Genomic DNA, 17,448 nt, shown 5'->3' with positions numbered 1-17,448 from the left:
CTTGCATGCAAGAGTCAAAATATCTTCTACTCTGTGTTCTGGCTTGATCATTACAGTAACTCCTTGATTATCCTGAAAATGAACGTAAGTCTGGGCTTCCCATGTGTTGTCTCGGGGAACACCATCGGCTGTTGAACCATATATATGCAGAAGTTCATCCACCTGTTTTCAGATACCACGAGAAAATACAGACTTGATACACAAAGCATAGACACTACTAAAACAATGTCCCCTTGACTCATGGCGTATTTTATAGTAAACCCTTCCACAGTCCTTGTATGTCTGGCTTCTCACAATCCTCTGGGGCAGACAAGTTCAATGCCTCTCATTGGATCCACATGAAACAAGCCCAGGGAGGCTGACGAGAAGGCAATGGACTCCTCATCCAGTGTTATAGCCATGTGCCATTTGCCACTTAGCTCAAATCTGAATACGACACAGTGGATGCAAGGATGCTTGGTAGCCACTCTCACTGCTCTAGAATTGCCAGTTGACAAGAGCCCTGTGAAATCTGCATTCCTGATACCTGTGAATTTTAATACACAGGTATTCTTGTTTATGGCCACTGATGCCTGCCACATCCTAACCCAAACTGCACTTGATCCAAGCATGTTTCTCTTCTCTCTTCCTTCAACTTGCTTTTTAAAATCCCTAATCCTGGGAACATTTTTTCCTTTCCTTCAACTATTTCACATCTAGATATTCTTAGAAATCATGTCCAAATTACCACCTTTAAAAGGAAGCTTTTCCCAAAGATGTTTACTTCTCTGGATGACATTAACATGCTAATTCAATGACCTCATGCTAATGTGTACTTCCATGATTTGTAAACAAAAATAGTTAACATTTATTAAGCAACTCAGAAATGCTGTCCTCTGGTTAGATTCTTGCATTAGTCTGGTGGTAAAGAGTTGGGGATTTGATAACAAAAAACCTAATGTTCAAGTTACACACTCTACCATTTAATCAGCAGTAGGACAAGACATTGACTTTACTGAGCCTTGTCTCCTACTCTGTAAAAGGGGATAGTAACATAATTTACTTAAGTTTATTAGTTAATACAGATTTTGCAAGCAAAAAAATACACATGTGAAAATACCTTACACGTTAGAAAATGTTACTTTCAATACTATCACGTTATTATACCCTAGTTATCATAAAGTTATCATCAGCAGATTTTGCTTTGAAGTCCATGCATTGGAAAAGAAAACCCCACAAAGCAAAAAACCCTCTTATGATGAATTTAAAAACTAGAATGGGGAGCACCTAGGTGGCTCAGCCAGTTAAGTATCTGCCTTTAGCTCTCAGGTCATGATTCTGGGGTCCTGGGTTCTGAGCAGGGAGCCTGTTTGTCCTCCTCCCCTCAAACTTGTGTTCTCTCTTGCTCTCTCAATAAATAAATAAATTAAAAAAAAAAACAACTAGAATAGATATACTGAAAATTTAGGGGGAAAAAACAGTCTTAGGAAATCAAGAGAAGAATCCATTTTTCTGTGTTATCTTTTTAAAAATGTGGTATTTGTCTTTAGAGGAACGTTTCTGGATCCGTCATGGATCTGTCACTTTCTGTACATTTTGCTGGAAGATGATCACAGCCCAGAATGAATACCAACCTCATGTGCCAAAGCAAAAGAAAAAAAGAAAGGAATAGATGCCAGGAGCCAAGGAGCAGGAAGCCAGGATGGAACCACTTTCTCCTGAAGGTTCCTATCTCATAGAGATCACTCTTCCTTCTCTGAATCAACCTCCAGATCCTTTTGCTGTAGAGAGTGATTTCAACCAGGTGCATCAGCAATAAGGAGGGAGGTACTGCTTTACAGGTACAGACCCCAGCTCTCAAACCAGGCTTGCTCAGAATCAAACTAAAACCCCAGCAGAGGTCACTGCGGAGTAAGAAACCACACAAGAAACCAGGCCAAGAAGAAACCAAATAGTGGTTTACACCTGCAAAGCAATTTAACCTTTAAAAGCAGACAAGAAAAAAATGACTGAAGATGGACAGGAGAAACACAAGATCACAGAGAGACTGTTTTACATGGGGCTAGTTGGAATAAGTTTGTTGTTGCTATTAAGTAGGCTTCACAGCCAACGCAAAACTTGAACTCACCACCCTGAGATGACAAGTTGCATATTCTACTAACTGAGCCACCCAGGTGCCCCTGGATGAAATAATATTTCATCTTGCTGTCCGTTCACTCACTACTAACACTTTATGCATTACCCTGACCCTCTAATAACAAGCGAGAAAATGAGGCTCAGAAAATTCTAGAAATTTGCCCAAGCTCACATAGTGAGCTGCGATGGTGGTACTCTAGGGATTTGAACCCTAAAACCCCAGCTCACCACCACTGTGCTACGGAAATATCAACCTGGCAGTTAGTTACCTCCCCTCCCCAAAGTGGATACAACCTAACCAAGTTCTAGTGGAACAAAACAGCCCACCTGACATTCCCCACAAGGCAGCAGCACTCTCCTGCCTCCAGTTCCTTATTCATCTCAATTTTCCTTCCCCGCTTTACCTTCCTCACAGATCCAGTGCTAAAACCACATACATCCTTCAACCTTATTTCCAGTGCTACAGGCTTTCTCTCTCTGTAATGAAGTCTCTTCTGCTCCTTTCCTTTTACCCCAATTCGACTCGATTAAATGAATCTACAGTCACATCTCTGATGTAGCACTTAGCTAAGCCCAGCTCACTGGACAGTCATTTTTAGGCTAATGCCAAATCTCCACTCCTCACACTCCCCACCCCCACCCCCATCCCCAACCCCACCCCCTCACCCCTGTGCTAAGACAAATGACAGCAGAGGCTCTTTCTGGCTCTGAGTCTTCTTTGGACCTTGACACCATGCATTTTGCACCCAGAACATATCCAGCACAGGGGCGTTGAATTGGATGCAACTAGAAATTCACAGTCATACATAGGCTTGAAAGGTAAAAGCTGTTCTATCCATACAGCCAAGTTCTTAATCTTTCCTAAGTTTCAAGAAGTGAAATCAGTAAGAGTATTGAAGAGGAAGAAGTTCTAGACAAGAGAAAAGGATGCAGGTAAATGACGAAGGAGAGAATGATCATCTTCCTCTCAATGAAATAAGGTTTTGTACCTACAGCTGGCCACTCTGAGGAATCATTTCCCGAGTCTACACTGTTGACCTAAAATCGAGTAAATGATGGGAAGGGAAAATGCCTATCAAACCCAAGGCTGTGGAGATTCTTAGATAGCCCCTCAAGAGATCCTGCAGTGAAAATTTACGTGTTTTTCCTGTGTGTAACACACCATCTCAAACGTATGCAATTAAAGAAAGGGAAAACCTGGTTATTTCAAGGAAACATCAGGAATATGGAGCTAATTAATTAATTAGAACAAGAAAAAGAAAAGGCTACATGTTTACAGAGGTCCTAGGTGGTTGTAAGCTTTGCCTACCTGGAGCAAAAACTAGACAGATTTCCGCAAGGTTCAACTCTGTCTGGGCCGAGAATATATACACGTGGCTTTATTTTCAATAAGCCAGATAAAAGCCAGTCTTTTTCATAAAAGGAAAAAAGAATCTTGAACAGAAGCAAAAAAACTAAGCCCTCTGGAAAGCTCTTTTCCCAGCCTACCCTTTTCAGAGGTGCTTCATTCTCCTTTCTTACCGCTTACCCAGAAGCCTGCGGTCAGCTACTCCACCAAGGCCCAACCTGCCTCCGGCTCCACCTCTCCCCAAACCCCATCCTCTCACTAAAAATTGGTTTCTAGGGGCACCTGTGTGGCTCAATGGGTTAAGTGGCTGACTTCCTGATTTCAGCTCAGGTCATGATTTCAGTGTCCTGGGATGGAGCCCCATGTCAAGCTCCTTGCTCAAGGAGGGTTTGCTTCTCTCTCTCCCTCTGCCCAACCACATGCTTGCTCTCTCTCAAAAAAATAAATACAATCTTAAAAAAAAAAATTTTTTAAATAGTTTCCAATTAGCTTGCTCAAAAATTGACAATCTGGTCAAATCCCAGCCTTGCCTGGGCTGGCTATTTAAAGTCTCTGGGCTTCAGTTTCTTCACCTTTACAGGGTGCCAGAAGCCCCCAGCTTCATGGGGAGGCCAGGAGAGACTGGCATGAGGAATTGCATTAGAAGGCATTATGCCCTAAAGGGCCATAACATAACATTGTAGAACTTTTTGAAGTTCAGTCTGCAGAACTTCAAAAATTAGAATCATATTGTAGCAGCCCAAAGACCCAAAATTCAGCAGTGGCCGCTGGAAAAGAACTGCATGAGAACCATCCATTGTCTCAAGACCCTGAGGAGCCCCGGGTACTCAGAGCAGCATGTGGTGGACTGTGAGTGGCCACCCATGAGGCAGGAGGAACATCACCCAACCACAGGCATGGCCACCTCAGCTTGATTAATGTCGTGCCTTCCTTGTCGGCAACTTCTACAGAAGCATTTATTATTACTATTACATTCATGGTCCTGAAAGCACATGTCAAATTACTTATGCTCAGTGTGCCACAAGGAGAGAAAATTGAAACTCCGCATGTTCTCACAGCAGATGCTTTTGGATCAAATGGCTTGTAATTACTACTTGGATCACTGAAGGGAAGTGAGTAGCAAAATCACAATCTGGCTGTCACAAATGGGTCCTCTACCACACTTGCTGATAAAAGGAAAGTCTATTAGCAAGTGAGATGAGGAGAAAACACAAAAGGACTTACAGGCTCTGGGTTTTCTTAATAACAGCAAAATGTCATGGAGGACAAAGTGTTGATCGCCTTCTTGGGCTGATGCCCAAACATCAGTTGATATGAAGGGAAAATAAAGACCTATCTTTGTACCTATCTATCTGTCTGTATATGCAATGTGTCTTATGCAGGGTTCCATACTACTAATTCTATTTAAACAGATTACTATGCTGTGGTCAAGAATAAGTGGTTTCATTCATATTTTCCATTTAAAAAAAAAAAAAACCAACATTAGCATTTTTTTTTTCCAGTTTGGAGCTAATGACTCATGTGACAATACTTCATTCACTAGCAGCCACAGAAAGTTGGGACACCCCAAGCCAATTTTCCAGGAGAAAGAGCCAAGGCCCAGGGGCTCCGCAATTTCTGCATTGAAGCTTCTGGGGTAGCTGCCTTCCAGAGCCTCAGCGGGGGATTTGTTGTCACAATCTCCATAACAAACACCTCCCTTCAAACACTGCTTGAGACTCATTATTACTCATCAAGAAGCATGCTATGAAAAGCTTTCATTTTGGGCTCGCCAAAATGTCCTTTCAAAAATGCTCAAATAAGACTGGCTTTACTCCAATCTTAACAGATTTTGAATTAGGATGACTCAATGTTGGGACTGTTACATGATGCACCAATTAGAGTGGAATATTTAAAAATGCCTGTGACCCCTCCCTCCCAATTCAGGAATGGCTGCCTTTCTGTATCGCAAATGGACATAATGCAATGGCTATACACAAATAAATGGTCTCTGCAAATTATAAATATTCTCCAAGAATGATGAGCAAAGGAAAACTAGTGAAATATGATTCAACCAGCTACAGGTAGAATTTTAAGTCCTAGAGATACAAAACAAAACAAAACAAAAAAAAAACCTACATTCCACCCGCAACTCAATTTGAACCTAGTTATCTGAGTACCACTGTACAGAAATGATAAATACACAATTAAAATAGCCCTATATGTTAATACAGGGCTACTAATGCAGAATTTATTGTGTCCCTATACCAGAAGCAATTCTTAGTTAAAATAGAAATAAGTGTTTATGCGTATATGCTTTAAAAAACAGATGCAATATTTCCCTCTCACTGATTATAGCCCCAATGGGACTTGTCAATTAAATCACAAGAAGATCATTTGGTAATTTGAGCACAATTTAAATAAACACTAAGCTTCATTCTGACCATCAATAGCTTTTTTAGCAAAATTTATTTTCCAAGCCTGACATAATTTCAGTTAATAAAAAATGCTTCCAATATATACTTTCTTAACTTTCAAAGAAAGAATTCTAAATTATTATTTAACGATGGGCGAGATACAATAAACAAAAAAAAATTGTTTTCTATCACAGATCAAACATTTCTTCTCAACTATTATTAAAGGACTATACATCTCATGTAGACAACAGGCAGACTTATTAAGCGATACTATATCTTTAGCAGTTTGCTAAATGGACTGAGAATATATACGTAATCATAAATTATAACCTCTAAAGAGCAAGGGTCTCACTTACAAGCCTGCCTGCAAGACAGGACTTGTTCACATCACTGAGAGTAAAAGGTAGCAAACCAAAGAAATACAGGTGTCCCCTCCTTTTCCATAGTCCACACTGTGCCACTCACTGGCTTTTCATGAAAGATCTACGTTTGTAGCTGTTATAGCTAAATGAAAGAAATCCAGAGAAGATGTGCACTTTTATGAAATCAGGTGAAAAGCAAAAACACATTCAGAGTCTGTTTTGCGGTAAGTCATTCATTCTAGAGACAGCATGCATGCCCCAGCAGCAAGAGTGGCATGGTCAACTTCCTGCCCTGGGAGCTACACTTGGCATCAAGAGCATCAAGCCACCAGAGCTTTGAACTGTGTCTGTGAGCATGTGAGCTTTACCTTGATTTATTTTGTGCATCCTTTAGCAAGATGTGCCCTGAGGTATCAGAAAAGCCTTACAGGTTATTTGTGGGGTCTGGATAGGCTCAGCATTTTTCCATATAAATTAACGGTATTTGCTTCTTCACTTTTTGCCATTTCGGCTTATGAAAGGTTTCACAGGAATGCTGCTCTACTTCCAATTACTAAGGAAATCTATGAAAGTCATACAATTTTTTAATTAAATGAGGGGGGAGAAAAGGATGGTAATTTGATCTGGATTTTGAAATAGGCTCTGCTTGTGTATAGAAATAAAGGGGCAGAGAATGGGAATTATTTATATTCAATTATAGAAGTCTGACATCTTGATGGTATGATTTATAAAAAGGAAGGTCTGAGGTATACGTGGTTCGCTCAGTTGGTTAAGCATCTGACTCTTGATTTCAGCTGGGGTCAGGATCTCAGGGTGGTGAGACTGAGCCCCAAATGGGGCTCAGCACTCAGCTGACCCCTGCTTGAGATTCTCTCTCTTCTTTTCCCTCTGCCAATCTCCCCCCAACACTCTAAATAAATAAATAAAATATTAAAAAAAAAAAAAAGGAAGGTTCAGATTTGGCTTCCTTGCAGTCCCATGGTTGGTCAGATCTAGCAAAAGGAGAGCACCCAGAATACAGAGGAGCAACACAGCAAAATGGTTCCTGGCACAAGCCATTCCATCTCATACCCCACCTCTTGCAGCCCCTGACTTCTGAGAATGGTCGATGAAGGGGAATGGGGTTTTGAGTGGAGATTTTTCTACCCCATCTCAGGACATCTTAGGCAGAGCAGCCCACTGGGAGCAGCGTCAACAATAACATAACATACTGAAGAGTTCTGGAGCCCATGGTTGGGGCCAAATTCATGTGAAGGCAGAAGAGGTAAGCTGTTTTATATTATTTTAGGATCAGAAGAAAGCACCTCCCTTACTTCCCCCCTCAGGAGTATAATACTCAGCCATTCCTCAGTTTTTTTTCCAACTAAATTGTCAACTAGCTAAATTATCCCAATTAATTAATTAAATAACAGCACCTACTTCTGCAAAAGCATATTACATTTGTCCAGGCCTATTAAAATCAGGTTTCAATCCCAACAAAATGTTTAGAGGTTTACTGGACATAAATCCCAAGATAAAATGATTTGGTGGAGAAGACAGAGAAATTTTTCAGTATCATGAAACACAACTTTAAGGGGAAGGTGGATTTGAAAAAACTGCAAAGAAAAAGCCTAAGTTCATCCAGTCAATCTTTTACTCTACTCCACAGTTCCATTCAGAAATGGTTCTGAGTTGTCAGAAACCCCTTTGGAGTCTGGACAAGGAACTTGGTGATCCAAAGGCTGCTGACTCACAGCATGGATGTACTATCTGTGTGAAGTTCTGTAACAATCCTGAGAGGAAAATGCAATTTTGGATTCACCAAACACTCAAACAAGGGTAAGTATTGCTGAGCAATCGGGAACTATAAATGAAAGTTGCTATTTTGATCTTAGTCTAGGCCTTGCCACTTTTAAGATAGGGTTACCTATCTTAAGACAGGGTATCTTCAAAATAACTTGGCATTCTGAGAACATCTCTTATTTGGTCACTAGAGACCATTTGAATTCTAAGTTTATTTTCTTTTTCTTTTTCTTTTTTTTTTTTTTTTAGATCTATTTATTTATTCAGAGAGAGAGACGGGGCAGAGACACAGGCAGAGGGAGAAGCAGGCTCCACGTAGGGAGCCGGACGCGGGACCCAATCCCAGGTCTCCAGCATCACACCCCAGGCTGCAGGCAGCACTAAACCGCTGCACCACCTGGGCTGCCCTAAATTTATTTTCAACAGATTCATGTGAAGATTGTGAACTAACGCTGCCCACTCAACTTAGTGTTTGCATTATCAATGTAAGACAAGATGGGTGCCACCTATAGCAACGTTTCCTTCACTGGAGATACTGGGAGTTTTGTGATAGCAGAGTTCCAGAAAATGCCTAACTGCTACTTGAATCAAATATCTGATAAACAAGAGTTGGGGGGCTGAGGGGAAGCTAATGAAATGGCTCTGCAATGTTCATTTGGCAGTTATCCTTTTTTCAGTGTTTAAAATGTTATGTTCTGTAACATTTTATAAGATCTTCATACCAGGGCAGCCCTGTGGCGCAGCGGTTTAGTGCCGCTTGCAGCCCAGGGTGTGATTCTGGAGACCCAGGATCGAGTCCCGCGTCGGGCTCCCTGCATGGAGCCCGCTTCTCCCTCTGCCTGTGTCTCTGCCTCTCAGTCTCTCTCTCTAAGTAAATAAAAAATCTTAAGAAAAAAAAAAGATCTTCATACCAAAATGTATACTAATTACTACTCTACTACATATAAAATTTTAACTTTAAAGGAAGAGTTGTTTTTTTTTTACTTCGCATAGAGTTACAAATTACTTTTCTATGGTGTCATATATCATTCACTTGAATATCCTGAATATTCGTGATGTTTTTAACCAAGAAGTATACAATTCTGAAGATAGGAAATGGAGCTCAAAGTTGGGTTCTCAAGACCACCAAAATGAAGCTTGTAACTATTTTCTGAATGTACACAGAAGAAAAATTGGGAAGAAATATACCTAAATACTAAACCTGGTTGTGTCTGGATAAAGGGAAGACGAATAATTTCTTTTTTCTAATTTTTATCTTTTAGATTTTGTAGCAAAATATAAAGAACTAGCCATTTAAACATTCATTGATACCTTTCACATCTACTTCATTCAGTTACATGAATACATTACTATTAGTTTCATATCTTTTTAAAACAAAAATGTTCAACCAAATGTTTTTGTTTCTCAAGAAATCTTATATGAAGAACTTTTACCATATCTGATGTGATAAAGACCATATTAGGGTCATATATAATTAGCTGAATGTCAATATTTAAGAAAAATAAGCAAGTTATCAAGTTATTTATCATTATCATTTAACTATATAGAACTGACTGTCTGGATTTAAACCAAGATTTGCTTCAAATACATTCACGGAAGTTCAATTCAAAATATAAGCCTAGCATTAGCCAATGGCCTATAGATGACTACCTTCTATAATGAAGAAATATTTTTCCATTTATAACCAACACATGATTACTTTCCAATTAAAGTACAAGTACAATACAATTTTTCTATGTGATATTCTTTTCCCTTGTATAGGAGTATATAAAAATTGTATAGGAATATGCAAAGCAGAGGCCATGGAAAAGAGGGTTCATGTGTTGTAAACATGTAAATAGGTCAAAGAAGTAGCTTCTATCACACAATTCACACAATTCACAGAACTATGACACACAAATAAATATCCATGTAAAATTAGAAAATCAAGTGCCACAAAATGTAACCCTCTCTTCCAGATACTAGAAGCATATTCAGAATGACGTTAAAAGTAAAAAACAAGAACTTCTTCAGACTTAATCACATCTTTCCTTCCCATTTAAATGATTAGATTAACATACGAAGAACTCATCTTTTCAACAGTCTTTGAAAAAATAATAATCCTGAAACATATCAGTCTGCAGCATAAAATTCATTATCATATACTCAATGTCATTAGGAAATACTTCTGACTGGAATTCTGAAAACAATGCACTGTCCATGGGCCCCATTTCAGCAATGAGTACTCAGATTATTTTTAAAATATTAAAACCAGTGCCCTTCCTCTAAGACAACTGGCAGCTGCAATAGCCCAATGTTGCAGAGCCCTGGATCTGGGCAGATGAAGGCCAGCCCTGCCCTAAGGGCGTTGTGTGAACAAAGATGAGGAAGTGACTTAACCTCTCCTCTCAGGCTTCTCATCTGTACAGTGTGATGACAAAATGTCTACTCTGTGTCATAAAGACTGAGAAAAGTGCCTAGCATTATCAGAACTTGGTTGCTTTTTCTTTATTATTAATTTTACATGTGTATTTTCATAACAAATCTTAGAGGGAAAAATATTCTAAAGGCAATGAAAAGCATGGATTCTTTTCTGATTTTTGTGCCTGGAGCTGCAGATGCGAGCAAGGTGTGAGTACCTTTTTGGAAGTCCCAAAAGGAAGCTGGGTGACTTGTGTGTTCCCATTTGGAAAAAGCCCATGCCAAGACTGCATTTCTCTGAATCAACTTTTATCTCATTCTTAATGGGTGATGAACATTTAGGCTTTGCTGACTATCAAGGATTTCCCACTACGTCTGCTGTCCCTCTGGTACCGCGGAACTCGCCTGAGTTACAGAAGGTCTTTTCTCCTTCCCTTTTCTTGCCAGAGTGTCCAGCCCTTTTAATGAAGAAAATATCCCCTTCTTGTTTCTTCCTCGCTGGGTCAGTGAGAGCGTTCTTTTCCGGAAAGCGGAGTCATCTCTAGAACAAACCTAATTAAAAACACAGTTTTAAAAATCTTAAAACTTATTATTTGGGTGATAGAATTAGCTGCTGCCTGAACAGAGGTAAGCCCCTGCTTGCCTGTAACCATCATGTTCTGACCAGAGCCAAATGCTACCGCATGTCTGACATGCCAGAAATGCATCCCCCATATGCATTATATGCCCCATGTGCCCAGACATCTCTTATCTGGGCAACACAAGCCTAATTACAACATTCAGATCTCTCTAGGGTGGACAGCAGGCTCTACAAACTGACCTGCAGACTACCCCCTGCCCCCAGGCTGGAGCTCGTACTGTCCACAGAAGCCAGCCACCCAGGAGCCAATGTCAAGAACCTAATGGAAGGCTCTGTGCAGTACACACAAAACCACCTTTGCTCAGCCTTTTAATTCTTCATACCATTATTGCTACTCCTCAGGGATTTCCACCTTCCTGACCAGATGAAGCAGAACAGACAGACGGCAGAGGCAGACATGAATATTTAATAACCGTCTATGAGTAGGTGGGCTCCAAGAAGCCAGGACTCAGTACAGCAGGCTGCCTCCCACCCCCTATCCCCGCAGTGTCTGGCATGCAGCGGGGTGGGGGGTGGGGGTCCCTGGACCGTAACTAGGTGAAGTCACAGGAGAGCTGAAGGGCAACCAGCTGGGAAAAGGTGAACATCCACAATCCCCCCGCCCCCGGCCCCGAATGCCACAAATGGCCTTTCCCAGGAACTTACTAGAGCATGGAAAGAAGAAACTGACAAGATGCCCAGCCTGCCAAGGGCCAGCTTGGAGGGGCGGCTGGCGGCAGCGAGGAGGCTCTTGGGGTTTGGCAGCTCCCCGCCTTGTAGGCTGGCCAGATAGCAACGCATCCTGAACAGATCCATGTGAAATTTCTCCAGGTTCTGCTCCCATTGCTGGATCTGTTTAAGAAAGAACAGGGGCAATTTAAATTAAGATGAGACGTTTTCATGGGTCCAACTGAAAATATGATCCCTTTCACAAACTTCAAGGAACAATTTGTTTCAGCTGGTGCTGTATGGTTGAGATGAGCCTTCCCTGCTCGCCCCATCTCCAGCCCTCCTCCCTAAACACAGCGAGTCAGAAAGCACTGTGCTTCATCAGGATGGCCCAGGACAAAACAAACCAAAACACAGCCGGTGGTCCCGACTCCAAACCATGCCAATTTAAGGCAGAACACACAACTGTAAATCGGTTATTTCACTTTGTTTAATTTCCCTACACATTTCCAGCCTCTGATCTTAAACCAGATTGACTGAATTGCCTACAAACAAAGGCTGGATAATGACATAGTGACTTTTACATTGTCATGCATTGTGAGTAGATGACTCAAAAATAATAAGAAGCAAATGGACTTCAGGGGTGAAGGCAGATAGAGCTTCTACTTCTACTGTAAGTATACTAGAGAATAATCGCCATCTACACATCTGAATAAAATTAAAACACATCTAATTATTTACACAACTGAAATGTCTATGTGCTTCTTCAAAACTGAAGTTATGAATTGGTAAAGAAAGACAGTCAAATACCAAAAGGTGAAGAAGGCTCTAGTAACTTGCGAAAACAAAGGAGAGCAGAAAGCTGGCCTTCCAGTGGTAGCCTGAGCAATCGCCACATTCAGATGGTCTGCACTGAAGGCTGGTCATAAAGATGCATGTGTCACTTCACTTGCACCAGCTGCATCACTAGTTTGGTAGTGTTTAGCATCCAAGCAGATTCTAACTCATCACAGCAAACCTTCAGGTCAATTCTTAATTCCGGATAAATGATAGGTTGAAGTATCTCCAACACTTAATGTTACGCATCCTTCAGTCTCTTAAGAGAAAAAAACAGTACAAACTCCGGTTACTCCCCACACCCCCTTCCATGTTTTCCAGATCTATTTCCTAGGAAGGTCAGCACACACCTTCTCCCCATGGAAGAAATATAATGGCAGATCATGACCTGAGGCAAAGGCAGAAGCCCAACCAACCGAGCCACACAGGTGCTCCACCTGTTGGCTTTTAAAAATGAACGTGACCAGGTCATATTCCTGAAGAGTCTACTCATTAAGTGTGGAGCCTAGGAACGTTTACATTTCAAAAGCACCTCCACCGATTCTAATTCACAGCCTTAGTGAGGACCACAGCTCTAGACTAACAAGACAGCCCAAACCAAAACTGCAAATCTCTTCTTGATCTTACCATATTGGAGAATTTTAGATTCCAGAAGTAACAAATGACTATTACACAACCATGAACTGACATCTACCAGAAGCTGTAAGCCACAGTGAAAACTATACTCCCAGTTCTGTCTCTCAAGTATCTTCTCTAGCTAATTCCTGAAAATCCACAATTACAAACACATTCTTTTGTCTTCTTATAATATGCAGATGTTTCCAGATTGGGTAATGTATTAAAGTGTACCCCTCATTTATACCTCTGGGTGAAACTGTTTTACAAGATAATTTCCAGGGGCTGTGTTGGGGAAGGATGCATCAGAGGAAGAAGCCTATGCACCCATGGTGGAATACAAAGACAAAAAGATCAAGTAAAATAAAATCCAGGTCTATGCCAATCATGAGAGATCAGGGAAAAGGACACTCTTATATTTTCACTGAATTCTGCAGTTTACAAAATATTTTTAAAGGCATCACTTAATGTATTTATGTGACTACCCATCAAAACACCCCTGGAAAGTGAAGACCATGCCAGCTCAGCAATACACAGGCAGTCTTAAAATCTTATCAGAAACACTGTGATCATCTTCACCATGCCTAGACATCTTCATGCAAAACCTGGGACAAAATGCAGGGAGATTCATGAGAAGAAAATGGGTTTAAATGCTTACATCACTTAAAGGAAGAAGAGTTTGGGGCACCCAGACCAGGCTAAAGCAGACCTTACAAAGAAGTTCATTACCATATGCAATTATGTTTCAAAAAAACTAGTTATCTCAATCAATACCATACATGGTAGAGGTCGTTTTAAAATTAAATTGCATGAAAAATGCAAATGAGAAGGGACTTTATGACTGTTCCATTTTAACAACACCTCCTGTGTTCATCCTGACTCAGCCTTTGTGATGGTTCATTTTCTGTGTGTCAACTTGACTGGGCCATTAGGTGTCCAGAGTTGTGGTCAAACATTATTCTGGGTGTTTTTACAAGGGGGTTTTTGAATGACAGTTAACACTTAAAATGGGTGGACAGAGTACCAGAGACTGCCTCCCCCATGTGGGTGGGCCTCACCAATAGCTAAAGGCCTGAATACAGACCAGAGAGGCTGACCCTTTCCCCAAGTAAGAGAGAATTCCTCCTACCCAGGGGCCTTCCAATTGGGATATTGGCTTTTTCTCTGACTTTGGACTTGAACTGAAGTATCAACCCACCCTGGGTTTCAAGGCTGCCAGTCCTGGAATGGGAATAGTACCACCAGCTCTCCTGGGTCTCCAGCTTACTCATGCTGCAGATCTTGGGACTTGGGTGCCTTCATAGTCATGTGATTGTGTTCCTTATAATAAATCTATTTATGCACAATCTTTCATACCTTCTATTGGTTCTGTTTTTCTGGAGAACCCTGACTGATCCAGCCTTCACCTCCACAGATTTCTACAGCAAAGTCCGTCAACATCAGTCACACAGTTATTCCGTACTTAAAGAGAATATTTCTCTTATTTCGAAGGCCATGGTTCTTTTAGAGAGGATCTGCCACAGAGGTTAAATGAGGATTTGTTGGATAAGAAACAATGAAATATCTGGTTTTTCTTTCCACAGACTCATGCAAGTTGTAGAGAAGGCATTAGGAAAATACCAGGTATCAAGTATGGTGAAGGATGTACATTCAGGTGCCTGGGTTCCTTGGAGGGAAGAGGAAAGCAAAAAGGCTGATGCACAAGCTCAAAACAGACCCAGTGACATTGAGAGTCTGCCAACATGTGCAGTGAACTCACACAGGCAACGGGATTACCACACCTTTGTTTCTCAGCAGAGGAAACTGAGTCCTCAGAGGGGAGTGACTTGACCAGGGCCCCAAAATAAGCTCTCCTTTCCAGATAAGCAAAGGCCTGAAGTGGATCCTGAGGTAAGCAGTGTATGAGAGTAAGTTTCTATCAAAGCACTTATAATGCAGTCCTTGAATCCCGAATCACAGGCCTCTTCGCTCATGAGGCAAATATGTGTGCACTCTCCAAGACCTACTGCAGCAACGCTCATGTAAATTTTCATGTCACCCTCATTTCTCCCAACAAATCCTCAAGTGTTCAACATGGAATGATGTAAGACTATCTACACTCTCACTTGGGTGCCCTGTGCATACTGAACATTGGGCATTTCTGTCTCCTTACCCACCTTGATGTACAAAGCTCATCCCAAATCTTAAGCACTGTTAATGAAAAAAATAAACATTTTATAATTATCCCTCAAAAGATGAGATTAGGATACATTTTTACAAATGTAAAGGGAGAGCCAGAAGACAGTTTTGTAGCTCTTCAATGTTATGTGGGGAAATTCCCATCACCATCATCACTAACACAGTAATGTTATCTGACATCACATTAATCAAGGAATTTCTGGAGATTTTTTTTTTTTCGAACAGCATCAAATGCCAAAATGCCCAAAATCAATTCCCTTAAAACAAGGCTGTTTTCCCCCCTTTTTTTCCTTAAATTCCTTAAATACTGACCATTGTCCCCAGACATTTATTTTTTAAGATAAATATCAGGACATGAAAACAAACACTCAAATTTCCCTAAAGTAGACTGAGCTTTTATTTCTTCTAACATCCTGCACAAAACAAAAACAACATGAAGAAAACTCGCTCTAAGGAATTAACTTCCATTGCAAAAGAAAAAGTACTAACAACAAAATTAAGGACAAAAACCTCCACTTTTAAGCACTGTAACAAAAACAGTGCAAAAGTTTCCCCTCTATGGCAAATACAGCTATAGTCATTTAATGAGCTCAGAAAGGTTATGATCTGCTGTAGAAAGTGGGCAACGGGAAGGAGAGGGAGCCTAATGCTAAAAATAACAGATGAATAAGTGATACATAAAAACTATGACAAGCACATTCCTGCCACACCCAACATCCCTAGAAAAATATTTTCTATCATTTAGTCATGTGATCACAGTCTTTGGTCATTTGTCCTTTATGAGGTCTTTTTTTTTTTTTTTTCTTTATATGAGGTCTGTCCTAAAAGATCATTAGCTTTTCCTTTTCGGTAAGTAAGATGATAAACTCTGATGCAGTATTTTCCAAGCACTACAACCTACCCTTCTCAGAAGAATCCATCTGGTGGTACAGATTACACTGAAGTTAACTAGTTGGTTAGAACAACCAGCTAAAGTTTAGAGAATATGTTTTGTTCTTCCTCTGAGATAGAAATCACATGCCATAAAATATACTCCATTTTATAATAAATATGCTTCCCATCAAATTAAGCCCAAAAATACAAGTTACAGAACTTATTTACAAACTAATTTTGGAGGGCACCTGGGTGGTACAATTGGTTAAGCATCCAACTCCTGGTTTTGGCTTAAGTCATGATCTCCAGGTTGTGAGTCGTGAGACTGAACCCCATTTTGGGCTCCATCAGCGTAGAGTCTGCTTGAGACATTCCCTCTCTGTCCCTGTGCCCTTCCCCACTGTGCTCTCTCTAAAATAAATAAATAAGGGACCCCGGGTGGCTCAGTGGTTGAACATCTGCCTTTGGCTTAGGGCATGATCCCACAGTCCTGGGATCAAGTCCCTCATTGGGCTCCCCATAGGGAGCCTGCTTCTCTCTCTGCCTGTGTCTCTGCCTCTCTCTCTCTGTGTCTCTCATAAATAAATAAAATATTTTAAAAATTTCAAGAAGAAAAATAAATAAAACAAAAAAAAACTAATTTGGGGCCACTTGGCTGGCTCAGTCAGTAAGGCATGTGACTCTTGATCTTGGGGTTATGAGCTTGAGCCCTACACTGTATGTAGAGATTACTTAAAAATAAATATACACATATATACAAAATAAATAAAAATAAAAACTAATTTTATACAAAACCATTCATTACATTATTAATCAGCAAGCAAAACACAATCTGATTCATTATTGAGAGGCAACAGAGTCCAATGGTTAGGAATGCACACCTGTGGTCAAATGCCAGCTCTACCACATGCCAGCTCTGTGACATTAGAAAATTTACTTAACCTCTCTTAGGGTCTATTCATTCAGCCAACTAATGACTGATACATATAACTTTACCTCATGCAGTTACTTGAAATCTTACATGATTATGGCCTGAGATAGGAGCCCTGATAAATCAGCTCAGAGGCCATGAGACTGAGGAGTGAGGCCAAAGAGAGGATATGTTAGCTGGGAATGAAAGAGGGAAGGCCTGAGGAAAGGAAGCCCAGAGCTGGCAATGAGCTGGGGTGGGGCCTACAGAGAGGAGAGCCCAGTGTGCCACAGGAAAGAGGCCAGGAGACCTAGGTCCACTCACACACTTCGGGCAAAACACCA

The 17,448-nt window shown here is 40.8% G+C and overlaps 1 protein-coding gene across 5 annotated transcripts in view; it reads right to left on the bottom strand.

The window, feature by feature from the left end:
• Window positions 1-17,448, bottom strand: part of TIAM2 (TIAM Rac1 associated GEF 2) — a 218,560-nt gene that overhangs the window by 67,789 nt on the left and 133,323 nt on the right. For 4 of the 5 annotated variants that reach the window (XM_041741210.1, XM_041741195.1, XM_041741214.1 and 1 more), the window contains 3 exons: window positions 11,689-11,874; window positions 10,809-10,955; window positions 1-162 (listed from right to left, as the gene is read on the bottom strand). In XM_041741210.1, coding sequence (XP_041597144.1) covers window positions 1-162; window positions 10,809-10,955; window positions 11,689-11,874 — 495 coding nt within the window. Of the gene's footprint in view, window positions 163-10,808; window positions 10,956-11,688; window positions 11,875-12,501; window positions 12,740-17,448 lie in introns of those variants that run through there. The other variant, XM_041741221.1, reaches the window with a different exon arrangement.

The sequence above is a fragment of the Vulpes lagopus genome, chromosome 2 (assembly GCF_018345385.1).
Source record: "Vulpes lagopus strain Blue_001 chromosome 2, ASM1834538v1, whole genome shotgun sequence".
Taxonomy (NCBI): Eukaryota; Metazoa; Chordata; class Mammalia; order Carnivora; family Canidae; genus Vulpes; species Vulpes lagopus.
This window is presented reverse-complemented; position numbering and strand designations above follow the sequence as displayed.